The following is a 21,110-nucleotide window of genomic DNA, read 5'->3' as shown; positions in this document are numbered from 1 at the left end:
AAGCCAGGATTTAAATTTTTAAAAGCTATTAACATGCTTGTTAATGGAAGAATCTTCAAAGAGGTTTGTGACGAAGATGTCACTAGATCAGGATGAATGAGAGTGTAACCTGACAATGAAACTTGGTAGGTTCATTATGTGTTTATTTGACTTTACATTCACTCATTTCTTGGAAAATATTACAGTTCTTTTGATTGAGTTATTGAAGGCTTGTTTGACTTGCTTATTCCTCAGTGTGTAAATGAAAGGGTTCAGCACTGGAGCAATGGAAGTAGTGAGCACTGTCACACTCTTGTTGATGGCTACTGATTCCTTTGCTGAAGGTTTGATGTAGATGAAGATGCAGCTGCCGTAGGTGATTGAAACCACAATCATGTGGGAGGAGCAGGTAGAAAAGGCTTTTTTCTTTTGCTGGGCAGAAGGAAATCCTAAAATTGTCTTGATGATATAAATGTAGGACAGAACTACACACATCAGTGTCATAAGGAGGGTCAGCACAGCACAGCTTACAACAGTCTGTTCCATGTACCAAGTATTTGAACAAGAGATCTTTAGGAGGGGGGACGCATCACAGATAAAATGATCAACAGTGTTAGAATCGCAGAATTCCAGATTTAGGCCTAGGCTAAGTAGGGGGATGATAATAAATAGACCAGCTACCCAACAACAAAAGACAAATCTTCTGCAGACTGTGCTGCTCATGATGGTCACATAATGCAGGGGTTTGCAGATGGCCACGTAGCAGTCATAGAACATGGCTGCCAGGAGAAAAAATTTGGTTACACCAAAGAGGTCAGTAAAAAATACTTGGCTGGCACAGGCATTGTAGGTAATGACCTTGTCACCTGTTGGTATATTATACAAGTATCTGGGAATACAAGCGGATGTGAATGAGATCTCCAAGAAGGAGAAATTTTGTAGGAAATAGTACATGGCTGTTTTAAGGTGGGAATCCAGTAAGATGAGGGAGATGATGGTCAGGTTCCCAGTTATGCTCAGCATGTAGGTGAGAAAGGGAAAGATAAAAATCACAACCTGCAGTTGAGGGTCATCTGTCAGTCCCAGCAGAATGAATGTTGTTACTGTTCTTTTTCTCATTGCTGACTGCTGAGTTCTGTTAAATCTGCACGTAACAATGAGACATTCATTATAGATTATTTTAACAGCATGAAATCTATCATATTCAGATTTTTTCTTATTTATTATTAATTAAAAATAATTACAGTTTAAATGCACACTCTGTAAAGGACTGCTTATGACTTCCATGGATCTGTCATTTTACAGAAACAAATATCTTTTGACCTTCAAGAATTCTCTGTTTGACATAGTTGCTTGACACTTCGGTCCTTATTAAAGAATTAAGATACATCAGACCATTTGGGTTCATTGTGTACACTTTGTAGTCACTTGAGTTCTCTGTTCCAGCTCTGCAATGAAAGAATTTTGTTTTCTGTTTTTGTTTATTGTATACATGTCCCCTGAACAACTGTAAACTTTATCATGTATGCATGTACACACACATACACACACACACACACACACAAATTTTTCAGCTCCCCACCAGACACTGCCTCCTTCTAAGATTTCTCTGTCCCAGAGTAATCATTTATAATTCACAGTGATGCAGAATATAGAATGCCTTAATGCACAATGTACTTACGCAAAGTATACTTTTTTTTCATCAAGTGCTCTGATAAATAAACTTCAAAGATACTATGGATGATATGTTTCTCTGACTCTTTTATCTGTCTGTTAGTTTTCTCTTCAACTCTTTTCATGTCTCTCCATACTAATATTCCCTCTGTATCTTCATTGATTCCTATGTTTTGAAGTATCATCTTTCAGATGGTTATTTCTAAATCTGTATCTTTATTTTGTAATACTCCTGATTCTCAGATGCAACCTGATGTATCTGTTTGAACATTTCACATGGACTACATCACAGGGAAAAATCATGATCTTATCTCTCTTCCTTCTTCTCTTACTATGTTCCTTCCAACAAAGATAATAGGCTACATTTATTGAGTACATTCCACATGACAGGTATTTTAGTAAATATTTCTCACAGAACATTTGTTTTCTGTCTTGAACTCACCTGAGTAAGTTCTAATCTTCGATTGGGTTTTGATTTCATCTTTAAGACCTCTAGAAAGTTTCCTGCAAGTCTGAGAACTATGCTATCTCTAATCCCGGCCACTGTGTTCCCATAGAAAACAATGGCTTGCCTACCATTTTAACACTTAAGAAAGAATACTTATTTGTGAGGATCATGAACTGTGTCTTTTTCACCATACTACTAACACAGTCTCAGATAGATTGTCAACCGTCCAATAAATATTCTGAAATGAATTTATCTCATGTTTTCTGGACACCTAGGCAACTATTTTCCTTTCTATTCAAACTTCTTTTTTTAATTAATTTTTTGGTTTTTTATTTTGCTTTGTTTTATTCTGGGGGGAGGTAATTAGGTTTATTTATTTAGTGATTTTAATGGAAGTACTGGGGACTGAACCCAGGACTTACCACTGAGCTATACCCTCCCTCCTCTATTTGAACTGCTAATTCAAAGCATTTTGATAATAACTTTGTTTATTTACCTTTTGTTTGTTAGAATCTGTCTTTGAATTTCTTTCTTTTTTGTTTTGGAAGAGGATCAACTTTTCTGCTTTTAATACTTTCACAGCAGAAAAGAGAAACTGCCTTCTCTTTGCTCTGTCTTCCAGTAAAATTCTGTTGATGCAATTTTTGCCACTGAGAGCACCTTTCTGTGAGATTAAATTCAGAAGGCATGAACTTTTTTTGATTCTGAGTTTGTGTTAATAGCTTTTCCACAGATTGTTTTAAGACATTGACAATTAACTGCATTAGTAGGAACTCAAATGTTTAATTTTAAAATTAGTGTCTTTCAGTTTGAAAGTTCCCTACAACAATGATTTCTGAAAAATTTCCCCTGGATACCCTGATTTATTTGTCTGTGTGAACTACACACTTATCGTTCACTCTTGTTACTGTGTGAACTAATGTGTGGTTTTACTGATGTGGGACAGGGTCAGCTCTGACTATCTAAGTAGCAAATACAGGTAAGGCCTCAAGGTTCCAGAACCCAACGTAAGGAAGAAGAAATGAACAAAGCTCATGATTTGCCTGACAGAGCACTCTAAAGGAACTGGGGATACATCAACGGTCATATTATATCAAATTAGGATGTAGGAGAGATATTTCTGCTGCTCGTCTCCTACCTTTCTCCAACCCCCTTCTAATCTCTCAGACAACACATGCATCATATCACTGAGTGAACTTAGCCTTATCACCACCATTGGATATGATTCAATGCTCTAAAAATGTCTGTTTTTTTCCTTTTAAAGTACATAAAGATTTAAAAAATGACTCAATGATATGTGACTAACTGGTTTTTGTTTATTCTACTTTCAAAAGATATGTTTGAAAAAATGACTAAAATCTCTAATGAGGATGCAATATTGGTTAACATGTTATTCCTTGGGGAGATTGAGGAGTATGCTTACACAATTACATGAATATGTATCTTATTTTTTGAAGTGAGGTTGATGATATAGTTAATATATTTCTGGATAGCTAGCAAATTTTAATCTCTTTAAATGCCAGTATATTCCTGTGAATAAAAATCTATAAAATGATATTTTATATCCAAAGGAACTGCATTCTAAAAAAATGAAAAAAACGTATGCTCTTCTCTACCAAATATAGAAATTTATCACTCACATTTCCAATTTTTAAAATACAGGTAAAATATGTTTTCTAGAGCATCATAAAATTTAAACCACACAAAGTAAATATAATTTAAATGACAAATCTCACTTACTATTATGACTGTCAATCATAGTTTCTGTTAGTTATTGAAACACATGAAATCTTAAAATTCCTAAATTGAAAATCGTAGTTGAGATGAAGATTTTCATATGAACTTCTGGTTACTTTTGCTTATGAGTCCACTCTCACATTCACAACAAATCCAATATGCATAGACCTCTCTGCAGTTTCCATCTTCAACCAATTTCATGGAATTCCTTATTACACTCTTAAAAACTCCCTCAAAAAAAGAAAAAACAAATACAATAATATTATATGAAGACTGTAGAATGTCAGAAATCTTTCCAGTTTCAGGAAAGTTGCTATTCTTATCTCCCAGGGCTGTGAACGCATTTACTGTTTCTGGCTTGACATTTGCTTTGTTTGATAAAAAAGCGACTAAGTGAATAAACAGAGTCCCCAGTGACCCAAGAACAGTCACTAATAAATCTTCTGAGTAATAAAACTTGTTATAAAACAGTATGGCAACAATGGCTTCTTTGGAGACACTGTCCTTGGAGACAGGAGGATGCAGCAGATACAGGCCAGTAGGCAACAGAAGAGTCTGGTTGTAAAACACAATTTTAGCTCCACCATACTGTCACATAGCATAAACTGATACATATTTTATTAGAGGATCATAAAGAAACCACATTTCTCATTTGATGGTTTGTTACGTAAGTTACTTGTTATATTTGGGAAATTTTAAATAGACAAGAAAAAATTTTAAAAATGTATAAAATCATATCCCATCCAGACATTTTTTTCTTCAAATGTATCAATATATTTGTAGGTACTGTTAAAGAATAAACATTAGGAACAGAGTATGTATAATTGGATATATAAATCAGTGTTCTTAAACTTCTACACAGTCTAAATTAATATTCATATTATATGTAAATTTTAATTATATATCAATCATTTATTTTCATTAATTTATATTCACTATCTTAATGTTTTACCAGATCTTAAAGTCAATTTACTATAAATTTATGTCCTTTTAAATTTTGTATTCTCCTATGGTCAACTAATTTATGACAAAAGAGCCAAGAATATACAACATGGAAAGGACAGTCTCTTTGATAAACGGAGTTGGGAAACTGTGCAGCCATATCCAGTAGAATATAACTGGGCTAGCACTATTTTCCAGTCACTCAGCTGTTCTCTGTTATTATAGATTGGTTTGCATTTTCTAGAATTTTATACGAATTAGAAGGAGACAGTATATACATTTCTTCTTTTTTCCTATTTAAAAATATTTCTTCAGGTTTTTTAGGTATAATTGCCAAAACTTTTATGTATTTAAGGTGCAGAGCATGATGGTTTCATTTAAATATACATTGTAAAATGATCAGAACAATCCAGCTAATTAGCATTCACTACCTCAAAAAGTTACCATTTTTATTTTTGTTTTGTTTTGCTTTTATTTTTCATCCAGCTTCCTCCCAACAATTACCTTTCTTTTTGTGTCTATGAAGCTGTTTCTGTTTTGTTCTGTTTGTTCATTTAAAAAAAAATCATTATTATTATTTTTAAATTGAAGTATACTCAGTTTACAATGTAGTGTCAATTCTGGTGTACAGCGTAATGTTTCAAACATATCTATACACACATATATTCATTTTCATATTTCATTATAGTTTACTACAAGATGCTGAATATAGTTCTCTGTGTTATCCAGAAGAAACTTGTATATCTATTTTATATATAGTAGTTAGTATCTGCAAATCTCAGATTCCTAATTTATCCCTTCCCACTCCTTTTCCACACCCCCGATAACCATAAATTTGTTTTCTATGTCTGTGAGTCTGTTTCTGTTTTGTAAATAAATTCGTTTGTGTGTTTTTTTCTTAGATTCCACATGTGAGTGATATTATATGGTATATATATTTATAATTGTTATACTATCTTGTTGAATTGATCCCTTTATCATTATGTAATGTCTTTCTTTGTCTCTTGTTAGTCTTTGTTTTAAAGCCTATTTTTTCTGATATAAGTATTGCTACTCCAGCTTTCTTTTGATTTCCATTTGCATGGAACACCTTTTTCCATCCCTACATTTGATTTGTGGGTGTCTTTAGATCTGAAGTGAGTCCCTCATAGACAGAATATATATGAATCTTATTTATTTATACATCCAAGCACTGTATGTGTTTTTGTTGGAGATTTTAGTCCATTTACATTTAAAGTAATTATTGCTAGACATGTAATTATGGCCATTTTGTTAACTGTTTTCAGTTTGTTTTGTAGTTCTATTTTGTTCCTTATTTTTCTCTGTTCCCTTGTGATTTGATGACTATCTTTAATGTTATGTTTGGATTCTTTTCTCTCTTTTTGTGTACCTATTATAGATTTTTGGCTTGTGGATAACATGAGCATCCCATATATAGGAATATCTGTGTATCTATGGAGAAATAGATATAGATATAGAAATATCTCTATCATCATCTCTAGCTCTATCTTTATCTCTTATCTATATCTATCTGTGTATCTGTGATTTTTTTAAATTGTTGATTTCTTATGGTCAAACACATTCTAAAAACCTTGCATTTTTGCTCCCTCAAATGCCCCCCATGTTTAATGTTTTTGACATCATATCTTACTTCTTTTTGTTTTGTGTATCCCTTAACTACTTTTTGTGCATATAGATGATTTTTACTACTTTTGTCTTTTAACGTTTCTATTAGCATTATAAATATTCAGTCTACTAATTTTACTGTATATTTGCCTTTACTGAAGACATTTTTCCTTTCATGATTTTCATATATCTGGTTATGGTCTTTTCTCTTTCACTTAGAGAGGGCCCTTTAACATTTCTCATAAAGCTGACTTAGTAGTGCTGAACTCTTTGTTTTTTTTTTGTATGTAAAACTCTTGATCTCGCCTTTAAATCTGAGTGATACCCTTGCTGGGTAGTATATTCATTGATTGTGGGGTTTTTTTCTTTCATCACTTTAAATATTTTGTGCCATCCTTCTGTCCTGCAGATTTTCTGCTGAAAAGTCAGTTGATGGTCTCTATGTGAATTCCCTTGTACATAACTAGTTCCTTTTCCCTTGTTACTTTTAAGATACTCTTTTTATCTTCAAGTTTTGGCATTTTAGTTACAGTATGTCTTGGTGTGGATCTCATTCTCTAGTTTGATCTTGTTTGAGACTCTGTGATTCCTGGACCTGGATGTCTGTTTCCTTTCCCAGGTTAGGGAAATATTCAGCTATTATGTCTTCATTTTAATTAATTTATTTTCTTTTAATGGAGGGACTGGGAACTGGGTATTGCACCCAGGACCCTGTGCGTGCTAAGCACACGCTCTTCCACTGAGCTGTACCCTCCCTCCCTATTATGTCTTCAAATAACTTCTCTGCCCCTTTTCACTCTCTTCTTTTGGGGTTCCTATAATATAAATGTTAGTACATTTGATAGTGTCCCAGAGGTCTCCATTCCTCTGTGTCAGCGAATCTAATTTCTTCTAGTGTAGTTCTTGTTTCAGTTATTGTATCCTTCTACTCTGTTTGGTTCTTCCTTATGTTTTCTAACTATTAAGCTTCTCATTGTGTTCATCCATTCTTCTCCCAAGTTCACTGAGAGTCTTTATGATCATCACTTTGAACTTTTTTATCAGGCAGATTTCTTACCTCCATTTGCTTAGTTCTTCTGGGGTTTTACCTTGCTCCTTAGTTTGGAACTATTTCTGTTGCCTCCCTTTGCCTAATTCTGTTTTTATTTCTGTGTATTAAGTTGGTTATACTTCCTTATCTCAGAGGTGTGGCCTTATGTGGGAGATGTCCTATGGGGCCCAACAGCACTCTCTGATCACCAGAGCTATATGCTTCAGGAGTGCACCCTATGTTGGTTTGAGGACCCTTCTGTGGCAGAGCTCATTACTGTGGGTGCACTGGTAGGCTGGGCTGGACCCCAGAGTGGTTTGCTACCAGCTCCTTCTTTGTGTGGAGTCTGCCAACCACTGATGGGCAGAGTTGGGTCCTGGATGAGCTGGCTTTGTGGTCTGGGGAGTCCTGGTGGTGGTGCTGGCTTGCAGGTGGGTGGGGTATGGTTCCTTTAAGCATCTGGTTTCTTGGCTTGGGGTCATTTTTCACTTTGCTTGTTTCACTGAGCATAATTTTTTTTGAGATTCATCCATGTTATTACGTGTATCTATCCTTCATTCCTTTTATTTCTGAGAAAAATTCCATTGTGCGGATATACTAAAATTTTCTGTTTATTTGCTAAAAAGGTATTTTGTCATTTCAATTTTAAGGTACTTACAAATAAAACTGCTATGAACATTCATATAAAAATAGCTCTAATGGCATGTACTTTCATTTCTATTGGGTAAATACTTCGGAGTGGAATGGCTGGGTCATATAGAAGGTATATACTTAACTTTTTAATAAACTATCAACAAGTTTTCTAGAGCAGTCATATGATTTTACATTCCCAACAGTAGTGTAGGAGTGTTCTGATTGGTCCACCTCCTTGGTGTGATTAATCTTATGCTTTTAGACATTCTAGTAAATGTGTAGTAGTATCCCATTGTAATTTTAATTTTCACATACCTAAAGCTAATGATGTTGAACATTTTTTGTGTGTTTAGTTACCATATGTATATCTTCCTTGGTGAAATATCTGTTTAAATCATTTGCTTATTTAAAAAATTTTCTTATTATTGAATTTTGAGAGTTCTTTGTACAGTTTGGATACAAGTCCTTAGCCAGATTTGTGATTTGCAAATATTTTTCCTCACTTATGGCTAGTCTTATACCCTTAATAGTATCTTTTTAAAAGCAGAAAATTTAAATTTGTATAGGTGGTATTTCATAATTAAAAAAATGCATCATGTTTTTGCTATTATATTTAAAAATAACTTTGCCTAACCCAACAATGTTCTCTAGTGTTTTGTCCTAGAAGTATTATAGTTTGTTTTACTTATAGGATTCATTTTGAGTTAACTTTTATAAATTTATTTGTCAATCATACAAGTACATATCAAAGTTCACATTTTAAAAATATGATTATCTAATTTTTCCAGTGCCATTTGTTGAAAAGCGTAACCTTTCTTGAGTAAATAGTTCCTGCACCTCTGTCAAAAATCAGTAGACCACAAATGTGATGATTTACTTCTGGAGTCTCAGTTATTTTTCACTGACCTGTTTCTGTATTTTTACACACTGTCTTGATTAGTTAGCTTAATAACAAGGGCTAAAATGAAACAAGGTAGGTTCTGTAACTTTGTTCTTTTTCAGACTTAAATGGTAATTCTAGGTGTTTTGAATTTTCATATGTATTTTGTAAACACCTTGTTAATTTCTTGAAAAAGTTCTGCTTGGATTTTGATTAAAATCAAATTGAACCTATAAATTAGTTTGGAAATAATCTAACTCTCAATAATATTTAGTGTTTTTAATCTAGGAAAGTGGCATATATCTCCACCCATATGGCTCATTTAAAATTTTAGTAAATTTTTAGTTTTCAATATGCAGATCTTTCATATCTTTTGTCAAATTTAGGCCTATATCTTTAATATTTTTGATGCCATTTTTTAGTGTTCAATTTCTTATTGTTAGTATATAAAATACGTTTGAACTTTGTCAGTATTTTTCTGCAACATTTATAATACGAAGTTGCAGAGATATAAGGACAATTCTTTCCTTCCTGTGGAATCTAGATTTTTTTTTTTTTCTTTTCTGGACGTACTGCACTGACTATAATCTTCAGTACAGTGTTGAATAGAAATAGTTACAGTGGCCATCCTTGTGTTGCTCTTGATCTGAGGGGAAGCATTCGGCATTTCATTATTAAGTATGACGTTAGTTGTATTTTTTTGGTAGATGTCTTTTATTAAGTTGAGTTTCATTTCCTAGTTTGCTAAGTATTTTCTTAAAATTGAAGTATAGTCAATTTACAATATTAAGTTTGTTCAGGTGTATGACATAGTGATTCAACTTTTTTTTATAACTTATTCCATTTAAAGTTATTATGAAATATTGGCTAACAATTTTTTTTTAAATTAGGAATGGATGTTGGATTTTTCAAATGCTTCTGCATTGATTAAGATAATCATGTATATATACCTTTTATTTTTTAGTTTTATTATATGGTGGGTTATATTGATTGATTTTCAAGTGTTAAATCAGTCTTACATTCCTGGGATAAAATTCCCTGGGGTGATGATGCATATCTCTCTAAATCCGTATATCTCAGTTCTAATTGCTAACAGTTAATTTTTACAACTATGTTTATGAGAGGTATTGGTCTATCTACTTCTTTCCTTGTAATGTTTTTGATTTTGTTATCAGGCTATTGTTGACCTCATAAAATAAATTTAGAAATATCCTCTTCATATTAATTTTCTGAAAAAATTTGTGTAGAAATAGTATTATTTCTTACTTACATATTTGGTAAAATTCATCAGTGAAGGCATTTGGTTTGAATTTTATTTGTGGAAATGTGTTTAACCACATTTTACAGTTTCTGCAATACATGGATGGCTATTCATTTTTTTTTTGGACTGACTTTTGTTTGTTTTTGTGCTTTAAAGGTTAATTCTAGCAAGCCTGATTCCAGTTGCTCTGAGCTATTTTTGCTGAACTTCCAGCATGGCACTAACCCCGGGAAAGGCATGAACTATTAATTAATATGATTAATATGTTGCTTTTAAATCATGGGTCTAAGGAGTCTCAGGACAGTGTTTACCAGCTTGTTAACGTTGTTTATTGATTAATATTTATTCATCATTTGCACTTGGTCTAGGTGGGACCATTTTAGGCTTCTACTTTTGAGGTTATTTATGTGGCAGGAATGTTCCCATATAGTTAATAACATATAAAAATCCTCAGCTGTGACTCTGGGGCCTCTGGGATTGAGGTGTTTTCTACACATGTCAGTGGCTTCTGGTCTGAGAGAGAAAGTATGTCCATCCATGATCCCTACCGAGGGAGGACAATAAGAGTGTGTACCTCACCTCTTCAGACCCCTTTATGTGATACAGCCTTTGCCTGTGGGCCATACCTTTATTTTAATGCTGTTCATGTAGTGTATCTTTCTCTTGTAATAAATTCTAATTGTAAATACTGTCACTCTGGGCCCTATAAGTCTTTAGCAATCACTGTTTAAGCACCACCATTGTGCACAGTGCAGCATGCTGTAAGGAATCTGTCCATTTTAATATAAGCTGTCAACTTATGGTTATGCACTGTTAGTAATAGTCCTTTATTTTCCTTTTAATGTCTATTAAATTTATAGTTACATCACCTCTCTCATTCCTTGTATTTGTAATTTGCGGTCTCTCTCTTCTTTCTTGATTTTTCTCTAAGACCCAACTTTTATCTATGGTTTTCCTCTTCCATTTCAATTGATTTCTATAATAATTTTTATTATTTTTTCCTGTTTACTTTGTATTTGATTTATTTTCTTCCCTTTTTTCCTAATATTGTGGAGAAGATTGAGAGAATTTAGATTTTTTTTTCTTTGTTTTTCTAGTATAGGCATTTAGTATCATAAATTGTCCTCTCAATACTGCTTTTGCTGCATCCAACATATTTTGGCATGTTGTACTTTAATTTTCACTCATTTCAAAGTATTTTAAATATCTTTTGATTTCTTCAGTGAACTATGTCTTATTTTGATTTATGTTAGTTTTCATATGTTTGGAGATTGTTCTCATGTCTTTTTGTAATATTTAAAATTCTCTTGTGGTCAGAGTTCACGCTTTATATGATTTGAATTCTTTTATAGCCCAGAATATGGTCAGTTTCATTATACACATTTCATGTTGTTTTTCATCTCAAATTTTGTAGCTTTCATCTCTAAAATTATAGTTTAGTCTTTCTAATATATTTCATGTGTAGCAGGCAGAATTCTAAGATGGTCTCTATATTAGTCTGGATTCTCCAGAGAGACAGAACCAATAGGGTATATGTAATAAGGCATTGGCAGTTGGCTCATATGCTTACAGAGGATGGCAAGTCCAAAATCTGTAGGCTGGAGACTCAGGGATATCTGCAGTTTGAGTTCAAAGGCAGTTTGCTGAAAAACCAGAAAGAGCCAATTTCGCAGATTAAGTCTGAAAGCAGTCTGCTGGAGAATTTTCTTACTAAGGGGTGATTGGATGAAGCTCACCTTCATTATGGAGGGCAGTCCACTCAAGTCCACCAATTTTAATGTTAATCTCATTCAAATACACCCTTACGGAGACAGCCAGCATAATGTTTGACTATCTGGGCACCCTAAACAAGTTGACACATAAAATTAACCATCTCAGGTCCCAGAGCTCCCAGACTTTGATGTACTTGCATCTTCCGCTGCCTTCAACCATACAAGAATACAAATGCTAGTGTAAAGGGATTGTTTTTCATATGTAATAAGGTCTAAAATAGTTGACTTTAAGATAAGGAAATTATCCTTGGTGGACCTTAATCAAATGAGCCCTTAAAAAGGATGGAAGCTTTTACTGGTGAAAGAAATTTGAAGCATGCAAGAGATCTGACATAAAGAAAATAGTCTATTTCTGGCAGACCTTGGCTGACAGCCAGCTACGAAATGGGGACCTCCATCCAATGGACAAGGTCCAGGAGAAACCAGGCACAAGCTTTCAGGTATCCCCTCCAAGTGGAAATAGGGATGAACTTAATTCTCGACAGTATGTGACAACATGTACAAAGTGTTTCCAACCAGGGAGGCTCACCTGAGCCTTGGGGTCCAGGGGTTTTATTGGAAAGTCAGTCACTAGGCATGCAGGGCCTACAGGACTGACCTTGGCTACTTAGTCTCCGGCCTATCAGAGGTCAAACTGATACAGTATGGCCAGGGCCTAAGGCATTAAAGAACACTCTCATCAGGCAACTTACTCCAAGGACTCAGGTTGTCTCCAGCAGCTAATCAAGGGTCAGTCCTTTTTTTTTTTTTTTTAAATGTGCATGGCATGAGCCAACTGGGCTCTCAATATGTTTTATATTATTTTAAATGAATAATGTAAACATTTTTACATATACATGTATTTTTACATACACACATCTCTCTATATGTTGACATATGTGTATATACATATACACACACCTACTGAAGGGTTTTTGCCAAGATTTTCATTACAAAACTTGATCACATCAAACACACTTTTCCATCTTTTCAAAAAAATTCCCAAGAATTACTGCAGATCAAATTGTCACTATAATATATTTGTTTAATAATTGCATGACATTCCATTAATCAATGAGTTTTCATCTTGCTTTGAGATTTTTTGTTACTAGAAATGCTGCTTTCCATACTGTGCCTTTCTTTTCATGCTATGCTTTTAATACTGTATATCCTTCCAGAATGGTGCTTTAATTTCTATGAGAAAGAGTTGCAGACATGGAATTGCTGTATCAAACTATATGTGCACTTTCAAATTGCAGATTTTCTGATTGCTGGCCAAAAAGTTTTAGCAATTTAAATTTCCACATGTACTATAGGAAAGCAGCCTTTTGTCCATTGTCTTATTCAGCAACAGATGAAAAGATTTTTCTAAAATCAACAGTTTTGATTGGTATAAATTTTTACCTCAGTATAAATTTTTTGACATTAGGATGATTCTAAGATCAGTTGACAATCATACATTCTTTACTAATTGGGCTTTAATGTTCTCTAAATTGCTTATTTCTATTTTCTGGTTATTTTTATTTAGACCTTTTCACTTGTATTGTTCATCTGCAGGAGCTCTTAATTTTCTTTAGAAGGGATCTCATTGTCAATGTTATATATTTAGTTTCAGCATTATTATTCGACTTATGAATTTTTCAGTGATATCTTTTGCCAGCCAAAATGGTTAACACACAAGTAATCAAATAGGTGCCTTTTCTTTTGTCACTTTCTGCCTTTAAATTCTTAAGAAAGTTTCTTGCTTTATATTATTGTGATCACCTGTATTTCCTAAGTTTTTATTTGTTTATTTTTATACTTAAAATTTTAAAACATTTAGAATGTAACACATATGTTGTGTAAATAAAAAGTAAACCTTTTTCATTTGAGATTTTTTGTGTGACTGAAAGAATTAATAAATAAACCATGATTTTCCTACTGAACTGAAAATTTCCCACTTTTATATAATAAGCAAAATAAATCTTTATATAAAATAAAGGCTATATATTATTAGTCTATACTTTCATGATCTCAAAAGTTCTACTGAACATTTTATCTTTTCTTATGCCAATACTATATTAATTTGATTTTATTGATCTATAATATATTTTGATATTACATAAAGTAAGTATTTTCCAGTATTTATTTTTCATTTATACATTTTATACTCAAGAGATTTAATTCTTGGTTTGAAGAATGAAGATACAAAAATGGTTTGAGCAGGGCTCAATGGAAGCTAGGTTAAATAAATGTTGAGAAATTAATGCTACTCACATGCACATTATTAAACAAACATGACCACAAGTTTCAAAGATAAATGACTATGGCCATTTATTCTTGTTTTTGAGGTGATGTTTTAAAAATATTATTTTCTTTTACTTAGTTGAGAGCAAGGCAGTTCTTTTGATTGAGTCCTTAAAGGCTTCCTTAACTTGATTGTTTCTCAAGGTATAAATAAATGGGTTCAACATAGGCGAAACAGAAAAAATAAGCAGTGAAACCACTTTTTTAATGGTCACTTCTTCCTTTGCTGTAGGATTCATGTAGATGAAAATGCAGGTGCCATAGGTAAGCGAAACCACAATCATGTGTGAAGAACAGGTTGAAAAAGCCTTTTTCCTTTGCTGAACAGAAGGGAACCTAAAAACTGTCTTGATGATATAAGCATATGACAGAACCACAAAAGTAAGAGTCATATTCAGGATCAGCACAGCACAAATTATAACGGTCTGTTCCATCAACCGTGTGTCTGAGCACGAGATTTCCACTAAAGGAAATGCATCACAGCCAAAATGATCAATCCTGTTAGAGTCACAAAATTTTAGATTTAAATTCAGGATAAATGGTGGGATTAAAATACAGAGACCAGCCATCCAGCAAGAGATGATGAGAATCCTGCAGACTCGGCTGCTCATGACGGTCACATAATGCAGGGGTTTGCAGATGGCCACGTAGCGGTCAAAGGACACAGCGGCCAACAGGTAAAATTCTGTTATTCCACACAGGTCAGAGATAAACACTTGGATGAAACAAGCATTATAGGTAATGACCTTGTCACCTGTTGCTATGCTATACAGGTATCTGGGAATATAAGAAGATGTGAGTGAGATCTCCAAGAAGGAGAAATTTTTTAAGAAAAAGTACATGGGTGTTTTAAGATGGGAATCCACAAATGTGAGTGTGACGATGGTCAGGTTTCCAGTTACACTCAGTATGTAAGCGAGAAATAGAAAGATAAAAATCAGGACCTGTAGCTCAGGATCATCTGTCAGTCCCAGCAGAACAAAAGTTGTTATGTATAGTTTTTCATCACTTATTTCATCACTTCTGTCCAATCTGCATGCTCAATAATTCAAAGAGGTTATTATTTAGAGTATATTATCTGTATAAAATCTAACGTAATCAGCACTATCTTCACTTTATTTACATATTATATTTTAAATCATAATATGAATATGGTTGGATTTATCACTAATGCAGTATGATTTCATGGGTAGCAAAATGTCATTTGGCTCCCCCAAGTTCTTCCCTACTCAGAGCTAAGTAAAAACAATTTTATCATTAATACTTTTGGTTAATGATTTGGTCTTTGTCAAAAGGTTAATACATAATAAATAATTTGGACTCACTCTAAAGAGTCTTGATCAGAACTTGGAGTCTCTGCTCCAGATTTTTTTCAGTTTTTTTTTCTTTTTGGTAAGTTTTTTCCTAAACTAAAACATTACATGCTAAACATTACATAGAAGACCACACGTAAGCTTTCCTCCCTTGTCTTCCTTCCATATTTCTCTGTTATTGTGTAAACTGTTATGCAGAATACAGTATCTTCAACACAATTTTATTGTATTTTTTAAAGAAATATTTTGATAAAGTTACTTTAAAATTACACTTGTAAGTTTTCTCTGTTTTTTTTTTTCCTATGTTGGTTGCTTAGGTCTATTAGTTCCTCTTCATGTCTGACTATCCACTCTCTCCCTGTTTTCTCCACAATTTCTACAATTTTATATAACATGTTTCACTTAATGACTACTAAATTTCTGTTTCTAGTAATGGATTTTTTTTTTCTGACAGCCTATTGAATTGAGTATCACGCATATGTACTTTTATTTTGAACCTACCACTAAACATATCTGCTTGTACAAATCACACACTTGTACATTTCAATATAAGTAAAACAGAAGTCATGATCGTCCACGTGACATGCCACCCTTGTCCCTAGTCCTGTGTGCTAACAGGTTCCATTTGTTAACCATGCATTTTGTGCCAGGTGTTAGAGCAAGCACTTGCATGCTTTTCCCCATATTCCCCAACTTAACTAAGTAAATCTAATCATCACTGATTTTCAACTGAAGCACCACTTCCCTTGAGAAGTTTTCTGTAATTCTGATGACTGCCCTTAGCCAACACACTCACTACTGTATCTCCATAACAAACAAAACTTCCCACTATGTTAGTGATTAGCAGGAGAATATGTTTGCTGGGATCATGCTGTTCTCACCAGGATAGCAATGACAACTAACACAGTTCCACTTATATTGTCAGCGTCTAAAGAGTATTTTCTGAATAAATTTATATACCCCAAATTTATAAGCACACGCAGACAAACTATTTCTTCATATGTGGACTTAAATTTATAATGCCCTGATACTGAATATATTTACTAAATTTTCTGTCTCTGATTCTGTTATTGGAAAATTTTGTGGTTATCTTTTTTCTCTTTATCAAAAAGCTCGTTTTATTAATTAAGACACACTGTGAAGTGATCTTTACAACTGTGACAACAGTTGTAACTGCCTTCTTGTCCCTCCTGGTTTTTTAAATAATAAATGTATTTTTATTGACACTGTGTTTCCATCCTCACTGTTATCAGTAATTCAGTGTTAAACCCAGAGATCATAGGTTTATAATGGTTAATTTATGTCAAAAGCTGCTCCACAGTAATTTTCTCAAGCATCAAGAATTAGTTACTGTTGTGGTGTACTTGAATGTTTTCAATTTTCAGTCAGTTTCTGAATGCCTATAATCCTACATCAACGAGTAAAAAAAAAAACAAACCTTTGAAACCACAATTTATTTGTTTTTTGTAGTTTTTCTTCGTCATTATTACGTGTATTTTATTCATATTGAGGTAGGAGAAGAGCCATGTCTGATGGTTGGCCCAATTCACACTGTGTGAGCATTATTCAATTGTCAAAAAAAAATTTTTTTTCTTATAAGATACTCCATGGTATTATAAGAGAAAACTCAATAAACTAATTGACACTGACATGTAACCCATTGGTTTCTGTTTATTTATCTTTAAATAAATATTTGAAAAGGGGCATGTGTTTCTAATGAGTGATGTTACTGCAGATAGTCTTTTGGAGAGATGAAGGGAGAAATACACACATACACACACAGGGTATATTTAGTTTTCCAGTTTGAGGTTGATGGTATGGATGAAGTCACTTCTGGATATTTATTAGGATTCTCAGTTACATATCTCAGTTATATTAAGACATCTCACATATATTTTTGTAGGTTTTATAAAATGTATAAATTATAGCTTATATATCTGATTTTAATGAAGTCAGGTGAAATTCTTTTTCCTCAGAGAAAAATACGACCAAAATTTCACAAAAGGAAATGTTACTAATGTTGCAAAACTTAACATACTTACTTTTCTTTCTGTCAATCATAACTTCTCAAGTTTAAAATAGTAACTCCTAAATCCACTTAGTTGAAAATGGTGGGTTTGATGAAGATTTCCACGTGAAATTCTGTTCACTTTTTCTCATGTGTCCATGTTCATCCTCCTGATTTCTGAGCAAGTAGAAAGGTCTCTAAGCTTGCACCTCCAACAAATTGGACTGACTTTCTCAGGAGAGGCCTAAGAAAGATTTTGTTGTATATTTTAACACTTAAAGGTGAAAAAAATAACCAATGTCAGTGGAATGACAGAAAAACTCTCCTCTTTTGAAAGAGTTGGTATTTCAATACCTTTGGATAGGGACAAAGGTTTGAATTATACCAACCTTGCCTTTTTTTGTTTTGTTTTGTTTTCAATTTGCTTTCCCTGCAAATATAAATGAATTTAAAAAAAGGTCCTTGGTGATTTACACTCAAAAACCACTAATGAATCTTTAGAGTAATTTTATTTGGCAAAATAACTAACAAAGATTGCTTTGCCTGTAGTGTCCTTGGGGACAAGAGAGGACAAGTATCAGGTAATTTTGTTCATTTTCTTATTTTTCTTAACAGCTTTATTGAAGCAAAAGCAACATATTATAAACTGCACATATTTAAAGTGAACAATTTTTAAGTGTTGACATATGTACACTCCTGTGAAAACATTTACATAGTAAAAAGAGTCAACATGTCCATCACTCCCAAAAGTGTCCTTGTGCATCTTTGTTATCCCCTGTGCCCTCCTCCCTCTGCACTCTTCCATTCCTCAGGCAACCACGGATAAGTTGTCTGTCACTATGGATTTGTTTGTTTTCTTATAGAAGTTTAAGTAAAATTTAATAACATTTATCCCTGTCTTATGTGTCTCAATAGTTTGTTCCTTTTTACTTCTGAGTAGTATTCCAATTTAATAGACTTACGAGGTTTATTCAGCTTGTGACTATTACAAATAAAGAGAGCTGCTATGATCAGTTGTGTACTAGATTCATATGGAAATATACTTTCATTTCTCTTGGGTAAATACCTTGGAAAGAAGTTGAATGGTGTATTGGTTTAAAGGTTTTGTGTATGTTTTACCTTTAAACAGTCTACCAAACTGTATTCCAACACATCTTTAGGATTTACATTCCCATTATGAATGTGACCACCTCAATGCCAACCCTTAGCATGACCAGTCTTTAATTTTAGCCATTCTACTCAGTGTGTAGTGGTAGCTCATTGTCCTGACTTACAGTTCACTAATGACATATGATGTTGCATGTCTTTTTATATGCTTATTTTACATTTGCTTATCTTCTTGGATGTGACAGCTGTGTAGATCTTTTGTCCATTTTTAAATTGAATTCTCCTATTGTTGAGTTCTTTATATATTCTAAATACAAGTCTTTTATCAGCTATATCATTTTTGAATATATTCTCCTGTTGTGTGAGTTTTCCAATTTCTGAATGGTGTCCTTTGAGCAAAAAAGGAACTTTAATTTGGAGGAAGTGAAATTGATTTATGTTTATCTTTTACCACTTGTACTTTTCGTGTCATGTCTAAGAAACCATTGTCTAACCAAAGGTCAGAAAGATTTTTCTCCTGTCTTTTCTTCTAATAGTTTTAATGGTTTAGCATTTACATTTAGTCCTAAGATTCATTTTGAGCAGATTATTATATATGGCATGAGAAAAATGACTAAATCCATTATTTTGCATATGGATATCCAATTATTTAGCACCATCTGTTGAAAGACTATTCTTTCCCCAGTGAATTGCCTTGGCACCCCTGTTGTAAACCTGTTGACCATTGTAGTGAGTTGAATAGTGTCTCTGAAAAAGATATGTCAAAGTTCTAATCACAGAACCTGCAATTGTGACCTTCTTTGGAAAAGGGTCTTTGCAGATGTAATTAAGCTAGGAATTTTGAGGAGGCTCTAAATCCCCAAATCCAATGACTGGTGTCCTTATAAGGAGAGAAGAATACACAAAAAAAGACAGGCAAAAAACAATGTTGAAGATGGAGGCAGAGATTAGAATGCTGCCACAAGTTACAGAATTCCAGGGACCACCAGAAGCTGAAAGAGGAATGGAAGGATTCTCCCTTCTTTTCTTCCTTTGGGACATACAGTCTTTGTATGGGGAAGCTTTTAAGCTATTCAGCAGTGTTTTGGAACAAATTAAATAGTGTAAAAAATACATTGTGGGCAGAAGAACTAAGCAGCATCCATGAAGAGTATAGTATTAGAACAGGAAGGATTCAAATGTGCAGTCTCCTGCAGGATGTGCCCGGGGGACAGTTAAGATATTTATGATACTATTTTACTAATACTATTCCTTTAAGGGAAGTCATTTTTTGTTTGTTCCTGAATCCTTGGTTTTCTTTTAACTTTATATAATTTTATATTATGTAGGGAGAAATGGAAACAAAGAAGGGTCAGGAAGTCCCAGGAGGGGTAAAAGGCGATAGAACATTCTTTACTATGAATTAAGGGTTGGGAAAAAGGAAAAACACAATTGCCAAATACCTGACTTTTAAGAGTCACTTTTCTTTGCCCACTGGGCCTCCGAAAGCTTAAAGTGATCTGAATAAGTTTAAAGGATAATGATATAATAGATCAGTTAAAAGAGAGATTGTCAAAGTGAATTAAAAAATAAGACCTCTGTGAGAACATTTAAAAACTTCTTCTGTTTCATTCTTTCTGTCTTGTACTTCTTCTATTTTCATATGCTGTCTCGAAGAAACCAATTTTATATATAGACTCAGATAGATTAAAAGTAGAGGGATGAAAAATGATGTATCATACTAACACTTAAAAAACTGGAGTGGGTATTAATTTCTGCCCTACTTATTATTTTCAATTTGCTTGCTTTGGTTTTTGTTTGCTCTTCTTGTGTCAGGTTTCTCAATGTGGGCAGTCAGGTTATTGATTTAATATGTTTGTTGTTTTTTAATATAGATGTTTACTGCTACAAATTTCTCAGTAAGCACTGCTTGAGCTGTATCCTGTTAAGTTTTGGTATGTTGTATTTTTGCTTTCATTCATCTTAAAGTATTTTCCCATTTCTCATGTGATTTATTCTTTAATTCATTGGCTGTTTAGAAATGTATAGTTTACTTTTCATTTCCCAAATTTTCTTCATTAATTCATTTATAAATTTGTTACTTTGTGGTTAAAAAACATAATTTGTGTGATTTAAATCCTTTTCAATGGTGAGTCTTGTTATATGGGCTGGTATATGATCTGTCCTAGAGAATTTCCACATACATTTGAGAAGAATGTGTATCTTAATGGTGTTTGATGGAGTGTTCTATATAGATGCCTGGTAGGTTTAGCTGGTTTATATTATTGTCCATATCTTTTATTTACTTAATGATATTCTGCCTAGTTGTTCTATCCATTATTGAAAGTGAATTATTGAAGGTTCTCACTATTATTTTTGCTTTTTAATATTTATTTATTATTGAAGTTTAGTCACTTTACAATGTTGTGTCAGTTTCTGGTGCATAGCACAATACT

General features: G+C 33.3%; 2 protein-coding genes across 2 annotated transcripts; both read right to left on the bottom strand.

Moving 5' to 3' along the window:
- Positions 1–162: 162 nt before the first annotated feature.
- LOC102506310 (olfactory receptor 6C2) lies at positions 163–1,319 on the bottom strand. The gene has a single exon (XM_006185989.3). The coding sequence runs from the start codon at positions 1,096–1,098 to the stop codon at positions 163–165; it is 936 nt and encodes a 311-aa protein (XP_006186051.1). The 5' UTR covers positions 1,099–1,319.
- A 12,999-nt stretch (positions 1,320–14,318) lies between these two features.
- LOC102509838 (olfactory receptor 6C2-like) lies at positions 14,319–20,661 on the bottom strand. The gene is made up of 2 exons (XM_014560328.2): positions 20,647–20,661; positions 14,319–15,239 (listed from the first exon to the last, which is right to left on the bottom strand). The coding sequence occupies exons 1-2, from the start codon at positions 20,659–20,661 to the stop codon at positions 14,319–14,321; spliced, it is 936 nt and encodes a 311-aa protein (XP_014415814.2).
- Between the last annotated feature and the right edge of the window lie 449 nt (positions 20,662–21,110).

The sequence above is a fragment of the Camelus ferus genome, chromosome 12 (assembly GCF_009834535.1).
Source record: "Camelus ferus isolate YT-003-E chromosome 12, BCGSAC_Cfer_1.0, whole genome shotgun sequence".
NCBI lineage: Eukaryota > Metazoa > Chordata > Mammalia > Artiodactyla > Camelidae > Camelus > Camelus ferus.
This window is presented reverse-complemented; position numbering and strand designations above follow the sequence as displayed.